Genomic DNA, 24708 nt, shown 5'->3' with positions numbered 1-24708 from the left:
CTAGAGCTCCTCCTAAGGGGAAGGAATTGATGTAATGTCAGCAATTCACGCATGCCACGAGCACATGCGTCAATGCCTGGGTGTCATTACGTCAGGCCAGAGTTGACTTCTTAAATGACTACGTCTATAAACGTGCGTTCATTCCTGTTCCTGCGTCCATTACTGCAGTTTGAACCTCTCCGCCACCACATCAACAATCAGACGTCGAAGCCGGGTGCCGTCATGAAAGCCTGCGCTTTCAGAAGCCAATAAGCACGGAAGGCTTGTGTTTGCCCAAGACCTCACCACATGGACTGCGGAAGACTGGCGCTGCGTGATATTATCCGACGAATCCACATTTTCCACAGGCTGGGACCAGCGTCATCGTATTTACGGAACTGACAACACAAGCTTTGACATTCACTCCATTTAATGATGTCGGCGGTGTCATTTTTTGCATGATTACTATAATTCAATGCGCATTGCTTACTGCTATTGCGATTCGAAAACGAGTCCATAATTTGATATATTCAATAGGATTTAGTATATTTTATGGGGCATGGTTGTTATGCCTGCCATTTTGCGCCATCTTTGGTGGTTACATGAGGTACTGCAAGTCATGTGATTCCGGTTTACAATCCTTCATCAGATGTGAGCCCAGGAACCTACAGCCTCTGGCAAGCAGCGGCCACTGCTCCGCCAGTGTGTGCGGTGCGCTGTCCAAGGAGAGCATTGCACCACTGGTTCGTCTACACGGCAAATTCAATGCTGCCGCATATCGCGATGTAATCGAGAGCATCGACAGCAGCGGGGGCAGCGAAGAGCACGCCTGAAACGTCTTTCTTGTTACCGCAGATAAGCCCATCAAACAAGCCACATCTGCTGCTTGCCTCGGATCCACGTGCCTACGTTGGGGGTGTGGCAACAGTATCTTCTGGAATCTGCGCCACTGTACCGCCACCAGCGGCCATCGAAGCCTATACAAACCGGACATCATCGTGCGCCGGACCACTTGGCAGCAGCGGGGGCAGCGAAGAGCACGCCTGAAACGTCTTTCTTGTTACCGCAGGTTGTATATCACTCCCATATATACTTTCCTTTGTTGTTTTATTTATTATTTATTTATTTATTTATTTGCAGGATACTGCCGGCCTTAGTCTTAGGCCTTGGGCAGGAGTGGACAGTGCGATATACAGATGACCAGAACAAAAATTAACAGCAAAAATCATTACAAGAATTCAATACATTGCAATAGACATATTCCATGATCCGCACAAGCCGTACAGAGCATTCCAACGAAACAAGAATTCAATACATTGCAAGAGACATATTCCATGATCCGCACAAGCCGTACAGAGCATTCCAAGGAAAAAAGCATTACAAAATTTCAATATATTTTAAAATACGGATATTCGCTGAACCGCAAAAGCTGTACAGAACATAATGATAACGGGATATTGATAACGAGGAGTCGCATTCATACTGGTATGCTGAAAGACATCGCGCATGCTCGGTAGGTTGAGCAGCAAGAAATCTACAAATAGCAATGACAGGCAAGCGAAAATAGCACTTCCGTATATTGTAAAGCAAAGAGGAAAAAGAAAAATTACATTCATACATACATATATATATATACCATCGTCTAAGTGCTATTCAACTGGTTGCAGAATGACTGGACGGTCGGGCATTCCACTGTACTCGCAGAGAGTGCATTCCACTCACCTATCGTACCAGGAAAAAACGTGTTTTTAAATACGTTTGTTCTGCAAGAAAATTCCTTTAGTTTCTTCTGATGATTAGATCGTGTTGCACGCCTAGTAACTAAAGTAATATACGTATCCTTATCTATCCCCAGCATATCATGGTAAAGTAAATACATGTATTTCAGATGGTCCCTATATCGCCTTAATGTTAATGTTTCCAGGTTAATTTCGTTAATAAGAACTGTCGGAGATACGTGCCAGCTATAACAGTTAAACACGAATCTAACAGATTTTCTTTGAATATTTTCCAATTGAGTAATGTTCTTCAGGGTGTACGGGTCCCACACTACCGAGGCGTACTCAAGAATTGGCCTAATATACGTTTTGTACGCTAAAAGACGGATTTCTTGTGTGGACTGTCGGAGCGACCTTCTCAAGTAACCAAGTTGGCGCATTGCCTTTCTTGAAATATAAGATATGTGGTCGTTCCATCTAAGGTCGGATGAAATTACGAGGCCTAAGTATCTGTAGCTACTAACCGTAGATATATTATTACCACTGAAGCTGTAAAAAAATTTTAAGGGGTGGCGTTTTCGTGTTACTGACATAGCAACCGTTTTCTTTGCATTAATATTCATTTGCCATGTGGCACACCACGCTTCTACCTTGGCTAGTGAAGGATTCAAGCGGACCTGATCATCTACGCTATTAACTTCTTGATATAGTATACAGTCGTCTGCAAATAAACGTATTTTCACGTTTATCTTCTTTTATTAAGTCATTGACAAAGATTAGAAAGAAAAGAGGCCCAAGGACGGACCCCTGTGGAATGCCCGATCGAACCGGTGCTGATCCAGAAAGCGCGCCGTCAATAAACACACTTTGCCGCCTTAACGACAGATACGCTGAAATCCATGAAATCAAAGAATCATTTTTAAGTATTGTTTGTAGCTTTAACAGCAGTTTAGTGTGAGACACACGGTCGAATGCTTTTTCGAAATCTATGAATATTAAATCAATTTGGCCCTGTTTATCTAGAACTGCTGCGAGTTCGTGGACAGTTTCCAGTAGCTGTGTTGTTGTAGACAGTCCCTTCCGAAACCCATGCTGCCTAGGATCAATGATATTGTTGTCATTAAGAAAGACCGAAATATGTTTAAATATATAGTCTTTCTTTTTCTTTTTTCCCCTTTTTTTTCTGCCTCCCGCTGCCATAATTGTCCACTGTTCGTTTGGTAACCTGTCTAATTAGGTCTACTCGTTTCGAAGAAGATATCAGGAAAGAAATGAAAGAATTCAAATCTAAAATGGAACGTGATCTCAGGAAGGAGTTGAGAGAAGTCAAGGAAAGTCTTGAGTTCCTAAGTCCAAAATTTGAAGAAAGCAAAGTGAAAAACTATATGCTACAAAAAGAGAATGAAGCTCTGAAAAAAAAGAACCTAACGCTCAAAGATGAATCTGATAAGACTGTGAAAAAGCTTGCAGATCATGAATCAAGAATCACAAATAGCGAGCAATACTCTAGGAACCGCAATGTCGAAATCAAGGGGATAGAGGAAGATAGGAATGAAAATCTGCATGAAATACTGAATAAAGTGGGTACAGCTCTGAATGAACCAGTAACCGCGAGCGACATTTATGTTTGCCACAGAGTGAAAACCAGGAATGATTCTTGTTCAAACATAATAGTGCAATTTAAGAACCGCTCAAAGCATGACGCCTTTCTGCTTAAAGCAAGAAAAACTAGGCTCTCGGCAAATGACATTGGTCGCTCAAGCAATAAGCCAATATTTGTTAATGAGCATCTCTGCCCTACTCTCAAGACATTGCTTGGAATGGCAATCAGTAAGAAAAAGGCATGCGAATGGAAATCCGCATGGACAAGAGATGGTAAGATTTTTGCTCGAAAGGATGAGCAGTCCGCAGTGATTCGCGTAAGTACTGAAAGTGACATGGGAAAAATAGTTTAGGTGAATGGCGTCAGGCTATTGAAGATCACTTCTATTCATCATGGCATTGCAACCCGAAGACGTTAACAGTCTTGCAGTTTCCGAAAACGATATTGGACTAACATGCTTCCACCTAAACATCAGATCTGCCTACCATAAACACGACTTGCTAAACGTCTTCCTGGACCAATTTTGCTTTAAATTCGACATAATTATGCTGACCGAAACGTGGTTTGATTCGGACTGCGATGCCATACAGATTGATAATTATCAGACCTTTCGTCTAAACCGCCAAGATAAACGTGGTGGACGAGTGTTACTGAATATCAAAAATTGCATTACTTGTGACCTACTGCCTGAATTTTCATTTATAACACCTGATGCAGAGTGTGTTGCTATTGTATCACAGAAATATATTGTAGCTGTTATGTACCGCCCTCCACATGGAATTGTGGATTTATTCATTGTGTATTTGGAAGGTTTATTGAATTATGCAAGTGAAAACGACCTGGTACTAATACTGGGGGGAGGGGGATTTTAACATCGACTTGCTGAATTACTCATATGCTCAAAACAAGTTACAGACAATGCTATCTTCGTACTGTTCAACTAATGTAATTAGAGATTTTACACGAGTGACAAACACAACGAATACATCAATTTACCTATTTATAACAAACCTACCAGAGCACAAAGTTATTGGTGGTGTATTGGCATCAAGCATTAGTGACCACTTACCTATTTTTTTATTGGTAAAAGTGCTTAATAGAGATCATACGCCACTTCCACAAACCAAGAAAATTCTAGACATTTGGGAAAAAACATTGCAGAACATTCGCAATCACCTTATCAAAATAAAATGGGATGCCGTACACATGCCTCATACATCTGACGATGCATATGACGAGTTCTTGCGCCTATTTCTTGATGCGTACATGAAGTCATTTCCATATATCGTTCACAAGAAAAGTAAAAAAGCGCGCAAGCCTTGGATAAATAAGGAATGCCTTAAAATGATTAAAAAGAAAGATAAGCTTTTTAACAGGTTCCTCCAAATGCGTAGCACTGATGACTGGGACATATTTCGGACACACAGAAACAAAACTAATGCCTTATTACGGAATACAAAGCGAAACTATCTCTACAGTTACTTCGATATCGGGAGAAAACAGAAATTGGACTTAATGTGGAGGAAAATTAATGAGATGCTAAATCGGGTACCAAAAAATGCAGAGGTTGGTGAAATAACGCTGAACAATCAACTTAAACAAGGAGCTGAATTAGCAGAAGCATTTAATCACTATTTCACAAATCTAGTCACTAGCTCTCATTCTCCGGAGGCAGTAAATGGGATCTCGAGAACTTCTACCAGCATATATATGAATCCCACAACTGAGAGTGAAATAAATAACGTGTACAAATCTCTCAAGAACAGCTTAACGTCTGATATCGGCAACTTTCAAATCAGGCCAGTAAAGTACGTTCTTGACATCATATTGACACAGCTCACGCATATTTATAATCTAGCTCTCTCGAAAGGTGTTTTTCCAAAGAAAATGCAAATAGCAAAAGTTATTACGATATTGAAGGGCGGAGAAAGAAACAACTTATCAAATTACAGGCCGATATCTATACTACCCGTGTTCTCCAAAGGTTTAGAAAAAATAATGTACGCTAGAATAATTGGGTTTTCCAACAAATACAATTTGATTAGCCCCACCCAATTTGGATTCAGAAAAGGCAGGTCCACAGAACTTGCCCTTGTCATGCAAAAAGAAATCATTCTGAAAGCATTCGATGAAAAACGCCTGATAGCTGGTATATATATCAATTTCTCAAAGGCGTTCGACCGTCTAAACCACTTAACACTAACTAAAAAACTAGAAGTATACGGAATTGGAGGCACACCGCTCGCGCTTATAACATCCTACCTGCAACTTAGAATGCAATGTGTTTGTATTCAGGGAAATTTATCTACATGCAAAGCAGTTACCTCAGGTGTCCCCCAAGGGAGCATACGTGGACCGCTTCTTTTCAAATTCTATATCAATGACATTACACAAGGTAACCACGGCGCAGAGTACATAACTTATGCAGATGACACAACAATTTTTCTTCACAGGCATCATTATGAAACTCTTGAAAGTAAAATTAATGGAGCTCTCCGCGATTTACACAAGTGGAGCATAATAAATTCGCTTGAAGTTAACATAGATAAAAGAAAAGCTATTATCTTCACACCTCGACAGTCCCCTGCAACACCCACTTTGAATATAATCTTAGGGAATTCACGTATAGAAATTGTTGACTCAGTAAACTCACTTGCTGTAATTTTCCAAAAGCATATGTCTTGGGACATCCATGTTAACCACGTTGCCACGCAAATTGCAAAGGCAGTAGGAATTCTGACGAAATTCAAGTTCCACTTACCAACAGCTGTGAAACTTCATATTTATAACGCACTACTTTTTTCACATTTGAATTATTGCTGTCTGGTATGGGGCACAACCACGTTAACGAACCTGAACCAGTTGCATATGTTGCAAAAGAAAGCACTTCGTCACATTGCATGCATTGAAAGTACTGCGCACACAAGACCTCTATTTTTAAAATACAATCTTGTAACTGTGCATAAATTATACCCTCTAAATCTAGCCAGAAAATATAAATATGATTCAGACGGTCTGCTACGTACACTTTCAGAGTTGACACCACTCACAAGGTCTTATAATTCAGCAGAGATGATACCTGGAAAATACCCTTTACACGCCTTATGTTAACAAAAGAAATGCTTCGTCACACGCTTCCAAAGCTGTTAAACGAACTTCATCAATACGGAATAAAATTAGAAACAACTGGGAACCGTGCAATCGAGGCATTTTTTGTTGCGAAAGATTGATCCATTTCTTTTGTATGAAAGCTACATATGTAAAATTTTGTTCCAGATTTCCGAATTGTTATTTTTTTGCAGTGTTATAATTGTATAAAGCATCGTTGAATTTATTGTCATGAGTGCCTGAAGGAATTATCATTGTTCAACGTGTACACACATTTTTGTATTTCCATTCTCTCACTGTATGCCATGTAAACGGGGGCTCGAAGCTTCTCAAGTGGAGGAGGAGGAGGAGGAATAAACTTTTATTGCAGAACCAGCACTTTATGATGGCCGGGCCTACGCCTCCCACGAAGGGACGTCGAGGGCTTGCCTCGCCGCCGCCTCGCGGGCGTGCTGGGTCGCCCAGGTTTGGTCGTCGAGGGTGGAGCTCCGCAGAGCCTCATGCAACCTCGACGAGAGAGTCTGTTAGTCTACAGTACGCACAGTCTGTTAGTCTGTGCGTACTGTGCTGGGCACTCCCATAGCATATGCGAAAGCGTAGCCGGGTGAATTCCACAGCACCGGCAGTTGGGGGTAGTGTAGACGTCCGGAAATATAAGGTGGAGGCGGGCGGGTGAAGGGTACGTGTTTGTTTGTAGTAGACGCAGGGTGGTAGCCTGCGCCCGGCTGAACTTTGGGTGAGGCGGGGGGAAGATTCGGCGACTCAGGTAAAAGGCCTTAACAAGATCGTTATAAGTTGTCAGGCTGTCCCTGGTGTCCAACTCATTTCCAGTGACTCCGGCGCGGTTGACTAGGCCTCGCGCAATGGAGTGGGTGACCTCGTTGAGATTGGGGAGGTGTGGGTGGACAGGGCCCGCATGGGCCGGGATCCATGTTAGGGAGATGATGCTGTCTTTAGAATGTGGTGCCTGGCAGAGGATGCGAAGAGCTTGAGGACAAATACGCCCTTTGCTGAAGTTAATAACGGCTGAGCGAGAGTCACACACTATGGTGTGACAGGTGGGATCTAAAGTGGCCAGGGCGATGGCCACTTCTTCAGCCGTCTCTGCAGTGGGGGTAGTGACGCTGCAGGCATGGTGTAGGGCTCCATCACGTGTGGCAACGGCCACAAATCGTGTGCCATGGGAGTATCGGGCTGCATCAACAAATGTGACGCCAGGTACGTTGGCAAGGGCTTTTATGATAGCTCCGGCCCGAGCTTGGCGCCGGGCCCTGTTATATTCAGGGTGCATATTCCTAGGGATAGGGTCTATGTAGATCCAGCTACGGATGTCGGTCGGGATCGGTTGTTTGGGGCCCTGTTGCTGATGGTAGGTGAAGCCAAGCGTGGACAGAATAAAGCGCCCCGTTTCAGTATGGGTGAGCCGTTCAAGCTGAGAACGTTGTTGGGCTTCAATGAGTTCGGAAAGGTTGTTGTTAACTCCCAGTTGGTTGAAGAGTTCAGTGCTGGTGCAATGTGGGAGACCAAGTGCTTGCTTGTAGACCCCTCGTATGAGGGTGTCGAGCTTGTTCTGCTCAGCCCGGTACCAGTTGAGGTACGCAGCAACGTAGGTGATGTGGCATATGACAAAGGATTGGACGAGTCGGAGAAGGCTTTCTTCTTTGAGTCCTCCTCGACGGTTAGATATTCGTTTAAGAAGTCGTAGGGTGTTTTGAGATTGGGCACAGATCTTGTTGAGAGCCAAGGCGTTGGAGCCGTTGGTAGAGATGGTGAGACCAAGAACCCGGATACTAGGGACGTTTGGGATAGGACTGCCATCTTGAAGGCGTAGGGTGATGGCGTCATAGGGTCGGTGATCAGATTGGTGTTTGGGAGGGCGACCCCGCTGAATGGGCTTGTATAGCAGAAGCTCCGATTTAGCCGGCGAACAGCGCAGTCCAGTCCCTTGGAGATAGGCTTCAACCGTGTCAATCGCCGTTTGGAGGGCCGATTCCACTTGACCATCACTGCCTCGGTACGACCAGATGGTGATGTCGTCGGCGTAGATGGTATGGTTGATATTGTCGACTTGCTGTAGCTGCTTGGCAAGGCCAATCATGACTAAGTTAAAGAGCATGGGAGAGATAACGGAACCTTGCGGGGTGCCTTTGCTGCCAAGGGGAAGCTGGTCTGATCGTAAATCCCCGACCGAGAGGGTAGCCGTGCGATTGGAGAGAAAGTCACGGATGTAATTGTAGGCTCGCTCTCCCAGCTGGAGGTTGGAGACCTGATCAAGGATAGATGCATGGGAAATGTTATCAAAGGCTTGAGCGAGGTCGAGTCCGAGAATGGCTTTCATGTTACGAGAACGATCGCTGAGCACTTGATGTTTGAGCTGCAACATAGCGTCTTGAGTAGAAAGGTGAGGGCGAAATCCAATGATGGTGTGGGAATAGAGAGAGTTGTCCTCGAGGTGACTGTTGATGCGTGCTAAGAAGGCGTGTTCCATCACCTTGCCTACTCCACTTTTTTCCGAGCCCTCGTCTTCCACAAAAGAGATTTGTGGATGGAATAAAATTTTTTGATTGATTGATTGATTGATTCCGGATCGACCCACGTATGGGGAGTGCTTAACGCCTACTTCACCTCCACCGCGGGTCGGGCCGGCATTGCACAATCTTCGGGATCGGCCGACGTATAGGGAGTGCCTAAACTTCAGTCAAGGGCGAGGAAAGTAAATTCTTTACCCATAAGATGCACTGACGTAGCACCAATACAAATGTTAGCATGAGCGTGAATCTGGCCTGCCTCGAGGATTTCCGTTTGGAGTCTGTCTTTGGATGTGCTTTTAATCTCAGTTTTATCGAAAGGGGCTGACACCAACAATCCCTGAAATGCGCAGGAAGGTCCGCGGAGTTGCTCAGGCCCTTCAAAAATGAAGAATGTTCTCATAGCCTGTCATTTAGACTGCGCCCCGTCTGCCATATGTAAACTATCTTGCAATCGACTGGTTGCTTATACACCACTTTTGTAGCACAGGAGGCGAGCGGTCTCGTGTGTTTCTTTCCACATGTCTAGTCCTTGTTGTGGCCGTTTTGCAAAGGCGCACAACCGAGATAGCTTTAGAGGAGCTGGGAAGACGAGGTCGACGCAGTGTTTCTTTCCGATTCTTTTTAGGTTGTGTGAAATTGTTTTGTCTCTCAAAATATACTTAGTTGCAAGTGAGGGTCTTTCCTGTCCACGTCTTCTTTCTCCGCAATGCTTCTGCGTTCCCCTTTGCAAAAATCATGTCAAACCAACTAGCCCAACAGCTTACTATTCCTTAGATAAATCGAAGTCAGCGTCGAATCACTGTGCCTGCAGATAAGTGCAATCAAGGGCCGACGGCACTGCGTTAACGCCGCAGTACGTGAATGTTCGGGCTCTGTAAAGGACAGTATCTCGTTACTAGCCTTGAAAATGCTCACGGGCATGAAGCCATGGATTTGTGTTTTCGCAAACCCTTAGAGAAAACAAGCGCATACCGGTAACAAACGTTAGTTGTTTTTCAAGCGCTCCTGTTTTCAACAAATTCATCCTATGCAGTAAGAAAGAAACTTTAGGGCATTTGGAAAGGTAAACTAAAGAACAACGGCTGTATAATACAACAATTCGCGAAACTCCTAACGTACAGGGGTGACCACGCTCGTCCAGAGCCTCCAGCAGCGTACGGCGGAGCAAATGAACTGCACTTTAGCGTAGCTGTTTGCTAAGGTCAAAGTACGTACTTGTGCCTGAACGAGTTTCACGTCTTTCCATTCCGTTTCCAGTTGTTTCTTCGTAACTCGGTACCTCCCTTAAAGTTTCTTTCTTCCTTGCGCGGAGGTCGGCTCGATCGCTGTAGACAAGTGGGATAACCTCTGTACGGGATTCAGTGTCATTCAAATGAAGTACAAACTTCGTAACTGGTTGCACTGCCTCAGATTGTTACGCCTGCCTTGAAGTATGTTTTAAAGATACCGTAGCAGTGAACGTTGGCTACGGCACGGTTTGAGCGTTGCGGCACGCTGCATATGGGATTACTACTCTCTTTTTTCCTCATCAGCCTGCCCATGCACACCGCCAGACCAAACCACCGAAGTGCGTCGCAGATTTCTATCACCGGGTGACTGCTTCGGGGGAAGGCCGCGTAGCACCGCCTGTGTCGCTGGAATGAGCGAATAGTGCTGCGTTTTCGACTGAATAACATCAATTCGTGACGTGCGACGTGATGATGAAGCTGCCGCTGAATAGTAAGCATACTGAAGACAACCACATTTTAGAGCGCAGCTCTTTGGCGTCCGTTCCTGGGTTTCGCGTCGTCGTCGGCGTTGTCGTCGGCCTCGTAACCAGCTCCGCCCCCCTTTCATCCCCTCAGCGCTAGCAGCCACCGACTGTTACCGCTGGATGCCGCTGACGCTGCTAGAGAGTCAAGATAACGTGACTGCATAGCACACCGTCGCCGCCATGCAGAAAGAGGAGGAAAGGGTCCCCCCCCCTATTCTTGTGTGGCGGATAGGGTGCTCTTCAGTTGCCGACGCGCCGTTTATTTCACGTAGGCCCCGGCACGTCGACGAATACGTGACCACCTTCTCACGGCTAGACCTGGTTCTTAGCGCTGCGAAAGCGAGGGTATCATATTGTTTGTGTCGGCATCGGCGGCGTTGTCCCTGAAACCAACTCCGCAGCTGGGATTGACTCACTATCGGCGCCAGCGGCATCAGTCAGTCGCTGCTATTTCTTCCCTCCTCCCTTTATCGTGTTGTCCGCTTGCTGCGCGCGCTTCTGCCCCCATCGTTTGCCGCTGGGTGTACACGCCGCCCCCCTCCCCCCTCTTCCTGCGAGTCTCCGGTTGTCAAAGCGCCGGCTCGAACTTAATTCCTTTCTTCGCTCCTCCTCCAATGCAACCCCTGTGCGGTGGCAATCAGAGAGCCAGATCGGTGGCGGCGGAAATGTTTGGCACGTCACATGAAGTTGGCGAACTGTGCGCCGCAAAGTTGCCCAACGGCTTGCTGGTAGTAGCTGCCTACTTCGCCCCTACCGCACTCACGAAAGACGTCGTGCACTTCCTGCAACTCGCATTAACCGTCCATCGATCCACACCGATGTTAGTAGTGGGGGACTTTAATGTTGACATAAAGACAAACAGCAATTTCCTAACACTTATGCGGGAGAACATCCCGTTCCTCTCGCTCGTAACGCGTCCCACGGCTGTGACAACCTCGCGAGGCACTTGTATAGATCTCGTCTTTGAGAATCAAGCATTGGTGTACCAAGTCGAACATATATCAGTCTATTTCTCCGACCACAAAGCTTCCTTCATGACTGTCAAGAACTGTTAGTGGAGTCTTTGTTAAAGGAATACGTGTGAAAAATAAAAAAAAATCTGTGATAGCGCATACATGTGTTGCTCGATTTCTTTGCCTCAATCTATCGAAAAGGTGAAACAGCTTATTTGCTGCGCTCAAATTTCGCATTAGGAAGTAACGTAATCGTCGGTAATTTTTTTTATACCACGTGCAAATTGCCCCAACAACAACGCTGGTGAGCAAGCCGGAAGAATGAAAAAAATGCAGCATTACGGGATGCCTTGCTACGAGCAATGAGAAAGACGCCTCACCTCGCAAACAACGCTGTTCCTTGTCGGAACAAAGTTCTTTTGGCCAATGTTATGCAAGCGGGTAACGCGCAAGCCGTCACGCTTTCTTTGTGGTATCATAAAAACGGCATGGCCATCTTCAGGCTTCTCGCTGCAGTTATTTGCACAACAGCACGGCATAGCGCTAGCACATAGAGCAGCAAACACAGCGTACAACGTTCGCTACGCCGAACTAAAGCGCTGAGCCAGCCGAGCTGAGAAAAATGGCGCAAATGAAAAAGAAAAACTCAAACAAAACGCAAGAACCGCGCGTTTCTAAGGGCAATGGCAGGGAGACAAATCGTCCTTCGGAGAAACGGGTGCAAAACAGGATGCCGCGAGAGGATGCGCGAGGAGGAGGCGAGGAGGTTGAGCAGCGGGCGGCGGAGTTCAAATAGTGACGGTACTTTGGTATAATCGAGGTTGTTCATCCTCTCTGTCCTCACGCGACACCTGGCACGCTATTGCCTCAACAGTTGCTTCTTTCGCCCGCTCTGCTCCGTCGAGGCGAGCTCGTGACGTGCAGTCGAGGCCAATGGGAATTTAGGTGTTGTTTTTCCCTTTTACTCAAGACAGGCATTTTTGGCTAAATGGATCAATTGATGTTAGCCCATCAATAATAATTTTTGTAGGCTAAAGAAACTCGCACTTCGATGAAACCGAAGGGCTGAAGTTCCTATAAATTCCGTTTGCTGATGGCAAGGCACGGAACGTGACGAAAGGCAGCTTTGTGCGATAGTGTAAAACATAGGACGCAGCTAAACTTTTCCAACGAAGCTTGCATTGGCTCACTGATTTTTGTGGTGGTCTGGTCACGCGGAAAACCCAGTTGCTACCCGAGAAGAGAAGCTGCGGGAAAGGGTGGTTTGAAGGGTTAACAGCTGCTCCGGCGCCGGAGTTTGAGACATTAGCAACGATTCTAGCTGCATAGGCTGGCGCTAACGCCACACTGGCAACCAACCAGAGCCGTTACGTTTCCGCCGGGGAGGCAAAGAGGAGAAAAGGGTTTCGAGCAGGCTGCGCCGTCTTCGTTACCATTCAGTTCATTCTTGGATAACGTATGAGATGGTCACGTGTCGCGCGTTCCCCCAAGGAACACGCAACGTTCGAAGAGTGGCGGCGAGAAATCGCGTGTGAAACGGTTCACCATCGGCGCACAGAACCAGTTGTTAAGGCCTAAATATTGTCCCACGTAGCGTGAGCGTGCGAACACATTACGCCCCATTGGCGAGAACAACAGCCTCTGTAGTTCGATCGATGGTTCGACGCCCTGGCACCGCCAACGTAACCAGACGCGACGAACGCGCTTTAACGCGCCCGGCGTCTAACCATATAGAGAGAAATTTCAACAAGAGCGGACACTCCCATAGAGCCCAGCGGCCGAATTGACTGTAGCAGACCAAGCCGATGGTATTAACTCCTTCCGGTTTCGGTTTTGGGCGCGCGCGTTTTGAACACCAGTTGGTACATGCCACGCCGGCTCCGCTGTTCGGCGCGGCATTTCTTTATTTATTTACGTTTGCTTCTGCTGAAACCCGCGTCACCTAGGGGTGGAATCGTTTCATTATTTAGTAAAAATGATTGCGAACCACCTTTACAAGACTCCACCGAATCCGTCAGGTGCGATTTCACAAAGAAAACGCAAGACATCTTCTAAAATGATGAAATGTTTATTTTGCTCCATATAAATACTCGTTCCGGGCTTCCACATTCATCCAAAGTTGGGGCACCAGGTAAGCAGCAGTCGTTGCCATATGAAGCTCCACCGGATGCCATCAGCTGAAAGAAAGTAAATTACACGCATGTATCATTTTGGTATATTGACCTAACAGGAGTATTGCGTGTAGAGGCGAAACGTGCATAAGTGGTGAATGAGCGTCATTACAGATAAATTCACTTTTACCTATGTTTCTCAGCAAAGACTCCTCCCAAACAATGCCATAAAATCTGAACAAGACATCCAATAATCAAGCACCCCTCCCTTCGCGGGCATTATTTCCTGCACTTTAAGTGCACAAATACACGGGTGACTGCGCGTTTCCAAAACAACTTGGCCTCAGTCGACGCGATGGTACGCCAAGTACACAGAGGTGGCTACAACACAGGCTCAGCCAGACCATGTTACACGCTCGCAGAATGCCTTCTAGTCCCACTCAAGACAGATTCGTGGGTGCAAAGCCTGCTTTCAGTCGCTCAGCATACATAAGTGTCATGTTCTTGAGCGGCTCCTCCGTGTTATCTTTTACGCGTCCTGGCGGCGCATGCAACACTGCAGTGTTATCACTCTCGGCAATCGCTCGTCGCGTTTTCGACAAGCGTGGGCACCGATATAAGGTATATGTTGTTGCAGGGTCATAAAATGCGTCACAAATTTGTCCCACTGAAATTCAGTGCACGCAGAACTAACTCGCTATGGCCGGCTTGCTTGTTTGCTAACAGTTTCACAAGCCCAGGCGCGGCGAGCAGCATAGCATGCCTCAAAATATCCCAAAATTCACCAAATAAGTTACAATGCCTTTTCGGGTCAGAGAATGCGTCACGAATTTCTGCCAGTAAGATTCAGTACACGCGAAACTAACTGCGGCACACAGCCGAGCTGCTTTTCGCTAACTGCGCCACTACGCCGAGCGCGGCCCGTGTGCTTGAAAAGTACCCCCAAAAGTACTGAAATTAGTTACAATAATGTTTGGGGTCGGAGAAAGCGCCAGAACTTGTCCCGGTAAGATTCAGTACACGCGAAACTGCGTCACACGGCCAAGCTGCTTTTCGTCAGAAAGCCAGGTGCGGCGAGCGTGCCCCAAAACTACAGAAATAAGTTATGATCATGCTTCGGCTCATTGAAAGCGTCGGAAAAATCTCCCAGTACGAGTAATGAACTCATATTAACTAGGCTTGGACTGTGGAGCTGTTTTTCGATGACTGCGTCACTGCATAGGTTCAGTTTTGTGCAGTAAGCCTAAATGTGCTTGAAGGGCGTTGCAGACTGTCAAACAAAATTCCTCACCCTTCTGTAGTCCAGTAATGCAGCGGTTCCATGTCGAAATGCAGACGGGACACAAGAGGACGTCGGGAGCCCCAAAAACGGGCCACATCCAAAAGAGACGGGTCGCCGAGCATGCCAGCTTCACATGCGCAGCCGGCCTCGCTCACTCCTGCGGCTTGTCTGGCGCATGGCGTATGCACGCGCGTCTGGCGTGCCGCTAGCTTGTTGCTAGGCAACTCAACAAGAAGTTGCAAAGTATAAGTTCATTTACACGCGAAACTTTTTCACACTTAGTGGGAAAGAATAAAAAAAAATTAAGACGTTGTCTTGAAGTTTATTTCACATTCTTTTTTTATGATGCTCGCGTCAACTAACGGATGGAGTTGAAACTAGGAGTGACGTGTTTCCTGTTGCCAGTTTTTCAAGAGTGCCCCGTCTTGTTGAATTTCTTTCTCTATGGTCTAACCAAGCTTGCCCGCGTGCCAATAACGTCGGAATGTAAACGCGCGTTTAGAGCTGCCCGAGCACTGCGCGAGCACTGGAAATCTGAGAACAACGATAAGATCGTGAGCTGGGGGAGCGGAAGGGCGAAGCAATACGGCATCGTTACCTGTGGGTTACTAAACCATGACGTAGGGAAAGTGCACGCAGGACAAGCTTCGCTTACCTCGGTTTTACGTGCACATTGAAATTTTCTTCCTGCATTGAATGCACTGCACCGGATACCCTGCAGTACAATGTAGGTATTTCTCTGCCTCTTTTATGACATCTTCTAATTTAAAGATAATTCAACGGAATATATGATTTCAGTTTTGGTGGGGCAATCTAAGCCTGGCAAAACTTAAGTTGGCCCGATGGTATAATAAGGATTCCGTTCGCAAAACACTTTTTCTTTGTGATCTACCTTGCCTAATGAACAACGAATCCAGATGATAATGACGATGGAGCAACGTTCTTATGAAGAAAGTAGTTGGTATTCACAACATTAATTCAGTAATTTGCTGTATGACCACTTCTGTACGATCGCTCCTTCAAGCGCAAATTAGAAGCGCCATGTTTACAGCATAATGCACTCTGTTGGTAGTGGCATTGCCCTAAAGTATTTTCGCCTAAGAGCACGACCACAGATATAAAACACTTATAAGTGTGCACTTTCTAGACAAGACAGTTCTTCATGTAAATGGGCAAGGGTCTACCACACCAAATTAGCAAACATAGGTACCTTTTTTGCGTTGTTCTTGCAATGTCCAGCATAAACGCGAATGCGAGTGCGTACAAGGCTCACGCTCGTAGTGGAAGTCAGGACTCATCGCTGGTTACAGCAGAGCCCATTCAGCAAAGCGTGAGAAGGCATCGACTTCCCATCACGGATCTTCGAACCAAGAAGGTTAAAGAAAAAGTTATGGAGTGGAAGTCGCCTATACCGGCCTATGAGCTCGGGTGAAGCTGGCGGCGGCCATCATGCGCGGGGCAAGAAACGGCCTGCCTAGGGTTTCGCAGCGCTGTTTGCCGACTTTTCCAGTGGTTTTTAATTGCTTAACTGATTTCCAATTCCTAATTAAACGTTGTGGGCTGTCAGGCAAGGCATGTTGGAGGCTTCCGGATCACGGGTACTGGGTCATTTTCTCATATTAACGGCATATGATTATGCAGACTCGCAAAGTAGAAAAAACATTCGCTCAATAATTAGCGTTTCTTCACCTTCTTTAATGCAGTGTTGAAATTGATCAATCATGAAATCTTCCACAACAAAAAGCAATTGAAAACAGAAAATATAGCATGAGAAATGGCTGTGCACGTTACAAGCTTAAGTATTCATTGTTATCTTAATTATCATCGGGTGCAGCCGTCACTTTAGCTTCCTCATTGAACGGTGGGTGTCAGAACTTTGGTGGCGACCGTTTCCTTCTAGCGTGAAATATAAAATATGATTTTACTCTAGAGCAAGGCAATGCTAATTTGCAGCCTTAGTTATATGAGAAGGATAATGCGCTTATTAAGGTTATCAAGGGACATTCCCTTGATAACCTCCCTGATAATTGCCACACGTGCATCAAGAATGATAAGAAAAAGAAGATCTAATGGAAACCGCCCTTCGACAAAACTCTATTCAGACACAGAGAGCTACTCGTGCGTGAGCTCGTCGAAGCTTTCGATATGCCTATGAGCGGAGATGAGTGCGTCAGTTAGACTTCCGTCCACTTCTCTGATAGGGAGTTTCGGTTCTTGATCAACTAAATCGGGTACACGGGGTACCACGTAAGGTTCAAGATGTCTTGTTTTTTTCTGCTTCAGTATTCGTGCATGTGTTTGGAATAAGCACGAGTCAGCACTCACGCGTGTTTTTTTCTCGGCTTGTCCTCCTGTCTCCGCGCAAGCTTTTATGCGAAGCATATTACGAGAGCTCAACCCAGCTCCTCAGGCGCGGCGGTGTCGCCTTGAAACCACGTGACAGCGTGACGTCACGACAGAGGAGAAGTGGCTTTGGCTCAACTCTTGCAATACGGGCTGGGTGGGAATCGAACCAGGGTCTCCGGAGTGTGGGACGGAGACGCTACCACTGAGCCACGAGTACGATGCTTCAAAGCGGTACAAAAGCGCCTCTAGTGAATGCGGTGTTGCCTTAGAAACGAGCTGTTTCTAAGGCGTGCGTCTCTTGCTCAGGCGCACATTTCGTTGCCGCGCCGAACGCTGCTTTGCTCGACGCTCACCGCGTCCAATGCGGGGCGCGTAGTCGCTGCCCTGTAGCCCATTGTCTTACACCCCCTGGCGGGTCGACGGGAACGCTGTCGCGTTCCACTCTTGAAGGCGAAGCAGTAATGCACGAGTTGTTTCTTCGTCTAGCCGAACCAAATATAGCCAAGCAACAGCAGTTCACCAGGCTAAACAGTGGTTCAACAACTAAAATAAAGGCTAGTATGCTTCGCATCCTGGGCTTAACCTTACCTAAGCCACAGCCATTTTTTCAGGAGGTTTTGGTACTTATACCCATCATCAAGACTTAATCATAAAAGTTGACAGCATTATACCTACCGATTCGTCCTGCAATCCACTGCACGAAGACATCGAAGGCTACAAAGAAGCTCGCTGCACAGTGCTTCATGCTGCGTATACACTCGGCGTGGTTGCTAAAGCATCTAAACATCAAGGTACGTGGGACGCTGCTAAAAAGGTCAGGAACAGGTTTACGAGCGGGCACCCGAAGCTTAGGTAGCAACACCGAGCGCTTGCTATTGTCGCTATCCTCCCATGTATGTGCACTCAAATTCATTTTGTGAATGTTACAGTCGATTGCGGAAGCGTTTGCCAGGATATACAAAGTATTCTGAAGCACATTAGAGATCGATTGAGTTATATATAACCTATATGGTGACGAGTGCGAGAAAAACAAGGCCGCGAAGATGATTCACCTGTTCAATTGGTTTTGATCAGCAGAACGTGAAATTCGCGCTCAAGGCGCTGAGAAGATTGTGGCTGTGAAAAGAAGAAAGCCTCAACCTACGCGACAAAAATAACGTACGTATATGCATGAAAAGGACATGTTAATCTAATGGATACCAAAGAAAAATTGCAATTCCGAGCGTAACCAAGAAACGAAAATATAGTCAAAATCACGCGGGAAATTTTAATACCGTGACATCGGACAAATAATGCGTGGAACTCAGGCATATGGTAGCGCGCAAGGCTATTGCGGTCATGACTTCAGATGAACCATCGTACGAAAATGCCACAATCTATGGAAGCATCGCTCGAAATGGACGTCTTCTTGTGCAAGTCCGGATATCCTTCACCTCTACTGACTGGACTCACAAGGAGACTCCCCGAACGTCGCTGCAGTATGCACCATAGAATTAAATCAACGACCAATAATAATATTAGTCTATGCCTAAATAAAGCCTATCCTCTGTCAAATAATTATTTAGGTAATGACTTACCTCAGTCCTTGCCACGCTTCGCCAACCCCTCAGTAAGCGATGGCCGGTTTTATGGTCATCATGTTCCCGTGGTCTATAAGCTTCTGAATATCATTAATTCATTGAGTTAAACTGCAAAATTCTGCAAGAATGACTTCAACCTTCAGAGAAACAGGCGCGATCATCCAATTGATCAAAATACGGTAACATAAAACCGTTAAAAGCCAACTTAGAAAGCTGCAGCTAAGACTAAAATCCTTTGTGCACATGGAGGACCGCAACGTTCCGTTAAGTGTAAGGTTGTACATTGCCGAGGAGTACCTGGCGTGGTCTTAGAGTAGACCTGCAGGACGTCGACATATGCGCATCCGACTCCAACTACAACTCTAACTCTACCTTTTCCTTCCAGTATGAAGCAGCTGCTGTACAATGTCTTAACTGAATTATCATTACGGCCGCCTACAAGGGCGAGGTGGTCGCGCGAAAATGTGTTTCTTGGACTATCTCAACATCATTGCGCATTTTCCTTTATCACGGGAGGAAAATTTCTGGATATAGTAGATGAGGGCAGCCACGATCAAGCCACACATATATGCTCATTACCGTTCCTAATTGAGTTCCTTTAAAGTGGAAGATATGGGCAGCGTTGCCTTTGGCTCTGTTGTTTTAGAGCGCATCTCTACGCACATTCCTGGGTTGAGTGTCGGCGTTCCTCGGCGAAAGAACGCGCTCATGCCACTGCTCGCGCGTTTATCATCGGCTTCTTCGACAGCTGAATCAGATGCCGCTCATCATGCCAGCGTTCCCATACTGCCCCTCCCTCTGAGAAGGCGCCGACGGCACTGGCCCGCGCTGCCAGTCAGTCGGGTGATTTCCGTCTCAAATCCTTTCTCTCAATATATCGCGAAATCAAAATGCACATTCTGTTGCGCTAAAATTTTGCATTAAGGAGCATGGTAAACGCCGGACAGGTTTTATTGCGGTAGCATTTATAGGGACACACTAGGCGCATTTTCCCAGTCACCGTCGGTGCTTTGTTCCGTTTAAATTCCAAGAGCAATACCACTGTCGCCGCGCGCCGTATGGTGTCTGTGCGAGTGAAAGCACGCGAGGGGAGTCGACGATCGCAGCCAACTCTGGTGCGCGCTAGGGACGAAGGGGGAGAGCAAAAAAAAACAACACGGAGTCTTTCGTCGCACGAAAGGCTACTGGGGGGATGGAAGGAAAGGAGGGGATGAGGCGGCATGGGCTCAGGCAGGGACTACGTATTTCGCGACCGGGCGCAAGGGGAACTGACCATCACGGCTCATACTCGCGCACGAAACGAAGGAAAGTGGGAAGGTAGCGCGGGAGGGAAGGGAGGACGGCTTCTAATCCGCCAGCAACTGCGTATTTTGCGTAGCGGCGCGCACCGTATCTTGAAAGTGCTGCGCATAGAACTGAACTGTACATTGAACTGTTCATAGAACAAATATTGGAAGAACATTTGTCGGAAAACATTTCTGGAAGAATACCTGGGTCCGAACAGGCCGCCAATGGAATCTGAACCTGGCAACGTTTAACGCTAGAATGTTATCGAGTGAGGCAAGCCTAGCAGTGCTATTGGAGAAATTAGAGGACAGTAAATGGGATATAATAGGGCTCAGGAAAGTTAGGAGGACAAAAGAAGCATATACAGTGCTAAGAAGCAGGCACGTCCTGTACTACCGGGACTTAGCGGAGAAGCGAGAACTAGGAGTCGGATTCCTTATTAATGAAGATATAGCCGGTAACACGCTGTAATTCTATAGCATTAACGAGAGGGTGCCATATCTTGTTGTGAACCTTAATAAGAGGTAAAAATTGAAGGTTGTACAGGCCGACGCCCCTACATCCAGTCATAATGACCAGGATGTCGAAAGCTTCAATGAAGACGTGGAATCGGCAATCGGTAAAGTCAAAACAAAATGCACTATACTGATGGGCGACTTCAATGCCAGGGTAGGCAAGGAAGTCACCAGGGTAGACAATAAGCAGGCTAGAGACAAGTTAGTGGGGGAATATGGCATAGGCTCTAGGAATAGCAGGAGAGAGTTATTCGTAGAGTTTTCAGAACCGAATATTATGCGGATAATGAATACCTACTTCCGCAAGCGGGATAGTCGAAAGTGGACGTGGAGGAGCACGAATGGCAAGACTACAATTGGAATAGGCTTTATACTCTGCGCTAACCCTGTCATCATACAATATGTGGACGGGCTTGGCAAGGTGCGCTGCAGTGACCATAGGATGGCAAGAACTCAAATTAGCTTAGACTTCAGGAGGGAACGGAAGAAACTGGTACACAAGAAGCTGATGAATGAGTAAGCGGTAAGAGCGAAAATATAGGAATTCCGGATCAAGCTGCAGAAAAGGTATTCGGCTTTAACTCAGGAAGATGACCTTAGTGTTGAAGCAATGAGCGACAATCTAATGGGCAACATTAAGGACTGTGCAATAGAAGTCGGTGGTAACACTGTTAGACAGGATGCCAGTAAGCTATCGCAGGAGACGAAAGATCTGATCAAGAATCGCGAATGTATGAAAGCCTCTAACCCTACAGCTAGAATAGAACTGGCAGAACATTCGAAGTTAATCGACAAGCGTAAGGCAGCTGACATAAGGAAGTATAATATGGATATAATTTAGTACGCTCTCAGGAACGGAGAAAGCCTAAATGCAGTGAAGAAGAAACTAGGAATAGGCAACAATCAGATGCATGCGTTAAGAGACAAAGCCGACAATATCATTACTAATATGGATGAGATAGTTCAAGTGGTTGAGTAGTTCTATAGAGATTTATACAGTACCAGTGGCACCCACGACGATAATGGAAGAGAGAACAGTCAAGAGGAATTTGAAATCCCACAATAAACACCGCAAGAAGTAAGGAAAGCCTTGGGAGCTATGCGAAGGGCGAAGGCCACTGGGGAGGATCAGGTAACAGCAGATTTGTTGAAAGATGGTGGGCAGATTGTTCTAGAAGAACTGGCCACCCTGTATAGGCAATGGCTCATGACTTTGAACGTACCGGAATCTTGTAAGAATTCTAAAATAATCCTAAACCATAAAAAAGGAGACGCCAATGACTTGAAAAATCATAGACCGATCAGCTTACTGTCCGTTACGTACACAGTATTTACTAAGGTAATCGGAATTAGAATCAGGAACACCTTAGACTTCTGTCAACCAGAGGACCATGCAGGATTCCGTAACGGCAACTCAACAATAGACCATATTCGCACTATCAATCACGTGATAGAGAAATGTGCAGAATATAACCAACCCTTATATATAGCTTTCCTTGATTTCGAGAAACCGTTTCATTCAGTCGAAACCTCAACAGTCATGGAGGTATTACGGAATTTGGGTGTAGACGAGTCATGTGTAAAAATACGGAAAGATATCTATAGCGGCTCCACAGCCACCGTAGTCCTCCATAAAGAAAGCAACAAAATCTCAATAAAGAAAGGCATCAGGCAGGGAGGTACGATCTCTCCAATCCTCTCCAATGCTATTCGCAACGTGTCTACAGGAGGTATTCAGAGACATGGATTGGGAAGAATTGGGGATAAAAGTGAATGGAGAATACCTTAGTAACTTGCGATTCGCTGATGATATTGCCTTGCTTAGTAACTCAGGGGACCAATTGCAATGCATGCTCACTGACCAGTAGAGGCAAAGCAGAAGGGTGGTTCTAAAACTTAATCAGCAGAAAGCTAAAGTAATGTTTAGGTCTCGGAAGAGAACAGTGGTTTACGATAGGTAGCGAGGCACTGGAAGTGGTAAGGGAATACATCTACTTATTGCAGGTAGTGACCGCGGATCCGGATCATGACACTCAAATGTACAAAATAAGAATGTGCTGGAGTGCATCTGGCAGGAATTCTGAAATCATGAACAGCAGGTTACCATTACCCCTCAAGAGAAAAGTGTATAACAGCTGTGTCGTACCGTTACTCACGTACGGGGCACAAACTTGGAGGCTTGCGAAAACGGTTCTACTTAAATTGAGGACCACGCAACGAGCTATGAAAAGAAGAATGATGGATGTAACGTTAACGAATGAGAAAAGAGCAGATCGGGTGAGGGAACAAACACGAGTTAATGATATCTTAGTTTAAATGAAGAAAAAGAAATGGGCATGGCCAGGACATGTAATGAGGAGGGAAGATAACCAATGGTCATTAAGGGTTACGGACTGGATTCCAATGGAAGGGAAGTGTAGCAAGGGGCGGCAGAAAGTTAGGTGGGCAGATGAGATGAAGAAGTTTGCAGGTACAACATGACCACAATAAGTACATGACCGGGGTAGCTGGGGAAGTATGGGAGAGGCCTTTGCCCTGCAGTGGGCGCAACCAGGCTGATGATGATGATGATGATGATTTCTTACACATTGAACGTTTGTAGAAGAAACACAGTTACATACAAGAATAACCAATAATCTATACGGATTCCACAACATACGTATCAAGACCAAGCTCAAAATATCTCACAGTATATTTTCACATCATTCGGTAATTCATTTCGCAACTTAAGAGCGTCAGAAAAGAAAGACAAGCACAAGAAGTATTTTGGTGTTAGTATTGGTAGTACGAATGCACTGCGTGTTCGTGTGAACGTTTTGGGAAAGCCCGTTAGATAATCATCCTTGTTTGGTTTCACCTCTGTGAGTAGCACCTGAAGAAACAGTTACAATCGCTGCTTCAGCCTTCTTGACCCCATTGGTTTCAAGTTACATACTTTTAGCATTAGAGTTGCCGGGTCACATGATCGATATTTGGAGCAGATAAAGCGAACTGGCATTCTCTGAATAACTTCTGTGTTTATTTTTATAGACTTTTTGAGGGGGACCACACAGCATTAGCAAATTTAAGGCACGGACGGATATACGTTTTGTAGGCAATCGAATTGACTTCTATTGTTTCTTGGCACAATTTCCTTCGCAGGCAGCGCAACTTCTGTTATGTTCATTGACAAATATTTTCAACATGGGGACGACAACTTAATTTATCTCTTCCGGATATACCCAAGTATTTGAAACTACATACTTTTACCAGTACGTTATCAACAATGTTATGACTTCGGTCACATGAAAGCACAGGTTCGAACTGGAAAATATTGGATTCTTTTTATGCAGAGTTATCATAAACACTGCTTCGTGTGAGTATTGGTAGCCCAAAACTACAGAAACTTTGCCTGTTAATTGATACACGGCTGCGCTTCTCCGCCAAAATTTACGCGAAATTTTGCGCAATGCAGAATCTGTAAGACGGTCTTAAGCGGAAGTTTTAGCTCAAAGACTGCTACCTAAATACACGAGAACAGAAAATTCGCCTTTCTCGTTAACTACTAGAAAGAAAAGACACGCATAAAGTTTCATCACTTACCATGAATCAGGAAACAGTCGTTTGACTTCCGTCATACCAACCACTATGTTCAGTGGAAGCACGTATTGTGATCCGTTAAAGCAACGATGGAATTTGTTCTGTGCTTATCAAAGCTGTGTATCTCCCCTCTTAGGCTTACGATCTCTCGTTTCCCCTCTTGACATACACGATAAAGGTCCACCTTGAGAAATGTTTACTCAGCTACCCGCCTGTAGTCTGTTTTTATTCTAGCTGATATGAAGCATCTAACGGGGTTGTTGCCCTCATTTATTAATAGATAAGCCTTGAACAAAGAAAAACGATAAAGAGGTGCTGTTGTAAACACAATTATATTGTCCGAAGACAGCTGACACGTTTAAT

General features: G+C 45.7%; 1 protein-coding gene across 3 annotated transcripts in view; it reads right to left on the bottom strand.

Moving 5' to 3' along the window:
* LOC135908253 (monocarboxylate transporter 12-like) overlaps positions 1–24455 on the bottom strand; it is a 65853-nt gene extending 41398 nt beyond the window's left edge. The window contains exon 1 of one of the 3 annotated variants that reach the window (XM_065440024.1): positions 24349–24455. In XM_065440024.1, the coding sequence (XP_065296096.1) occupies positions 24349–24351 (3 nt within the window). In that variant the 5' untranslated portion in view covers positions 24352–24455. The remainder of the gene's footprint in view (positions 1–24348) is intronic. The other 2 variants (XM_065440023.1, XM_070532915.1) reach the window with 2 other exon arrangements.
* Positions 24456–24708: the final 253 nt, after the last annotated feature.

This window comes from Dermacentor albipictus, chromosome 2 (genome assembly GCF_038994185.2).
Source record: "Dermacentor albipictus isolate Rhodes 1998 colony chromosome 2, USDA_Dalb.pri_finalv2, whole genome shotgun sequence".
In the NCBI taxonomy this organism is placed as follows: Eukaryota; Metazoa; Arthropoda; class Arachnida; order Ixodida; family Ixodidae; genus Dermacentor; species Dermacentor albipictus.
This window is presented reverse-complemented; position numbering and strand designations above follow the sequence as displayed.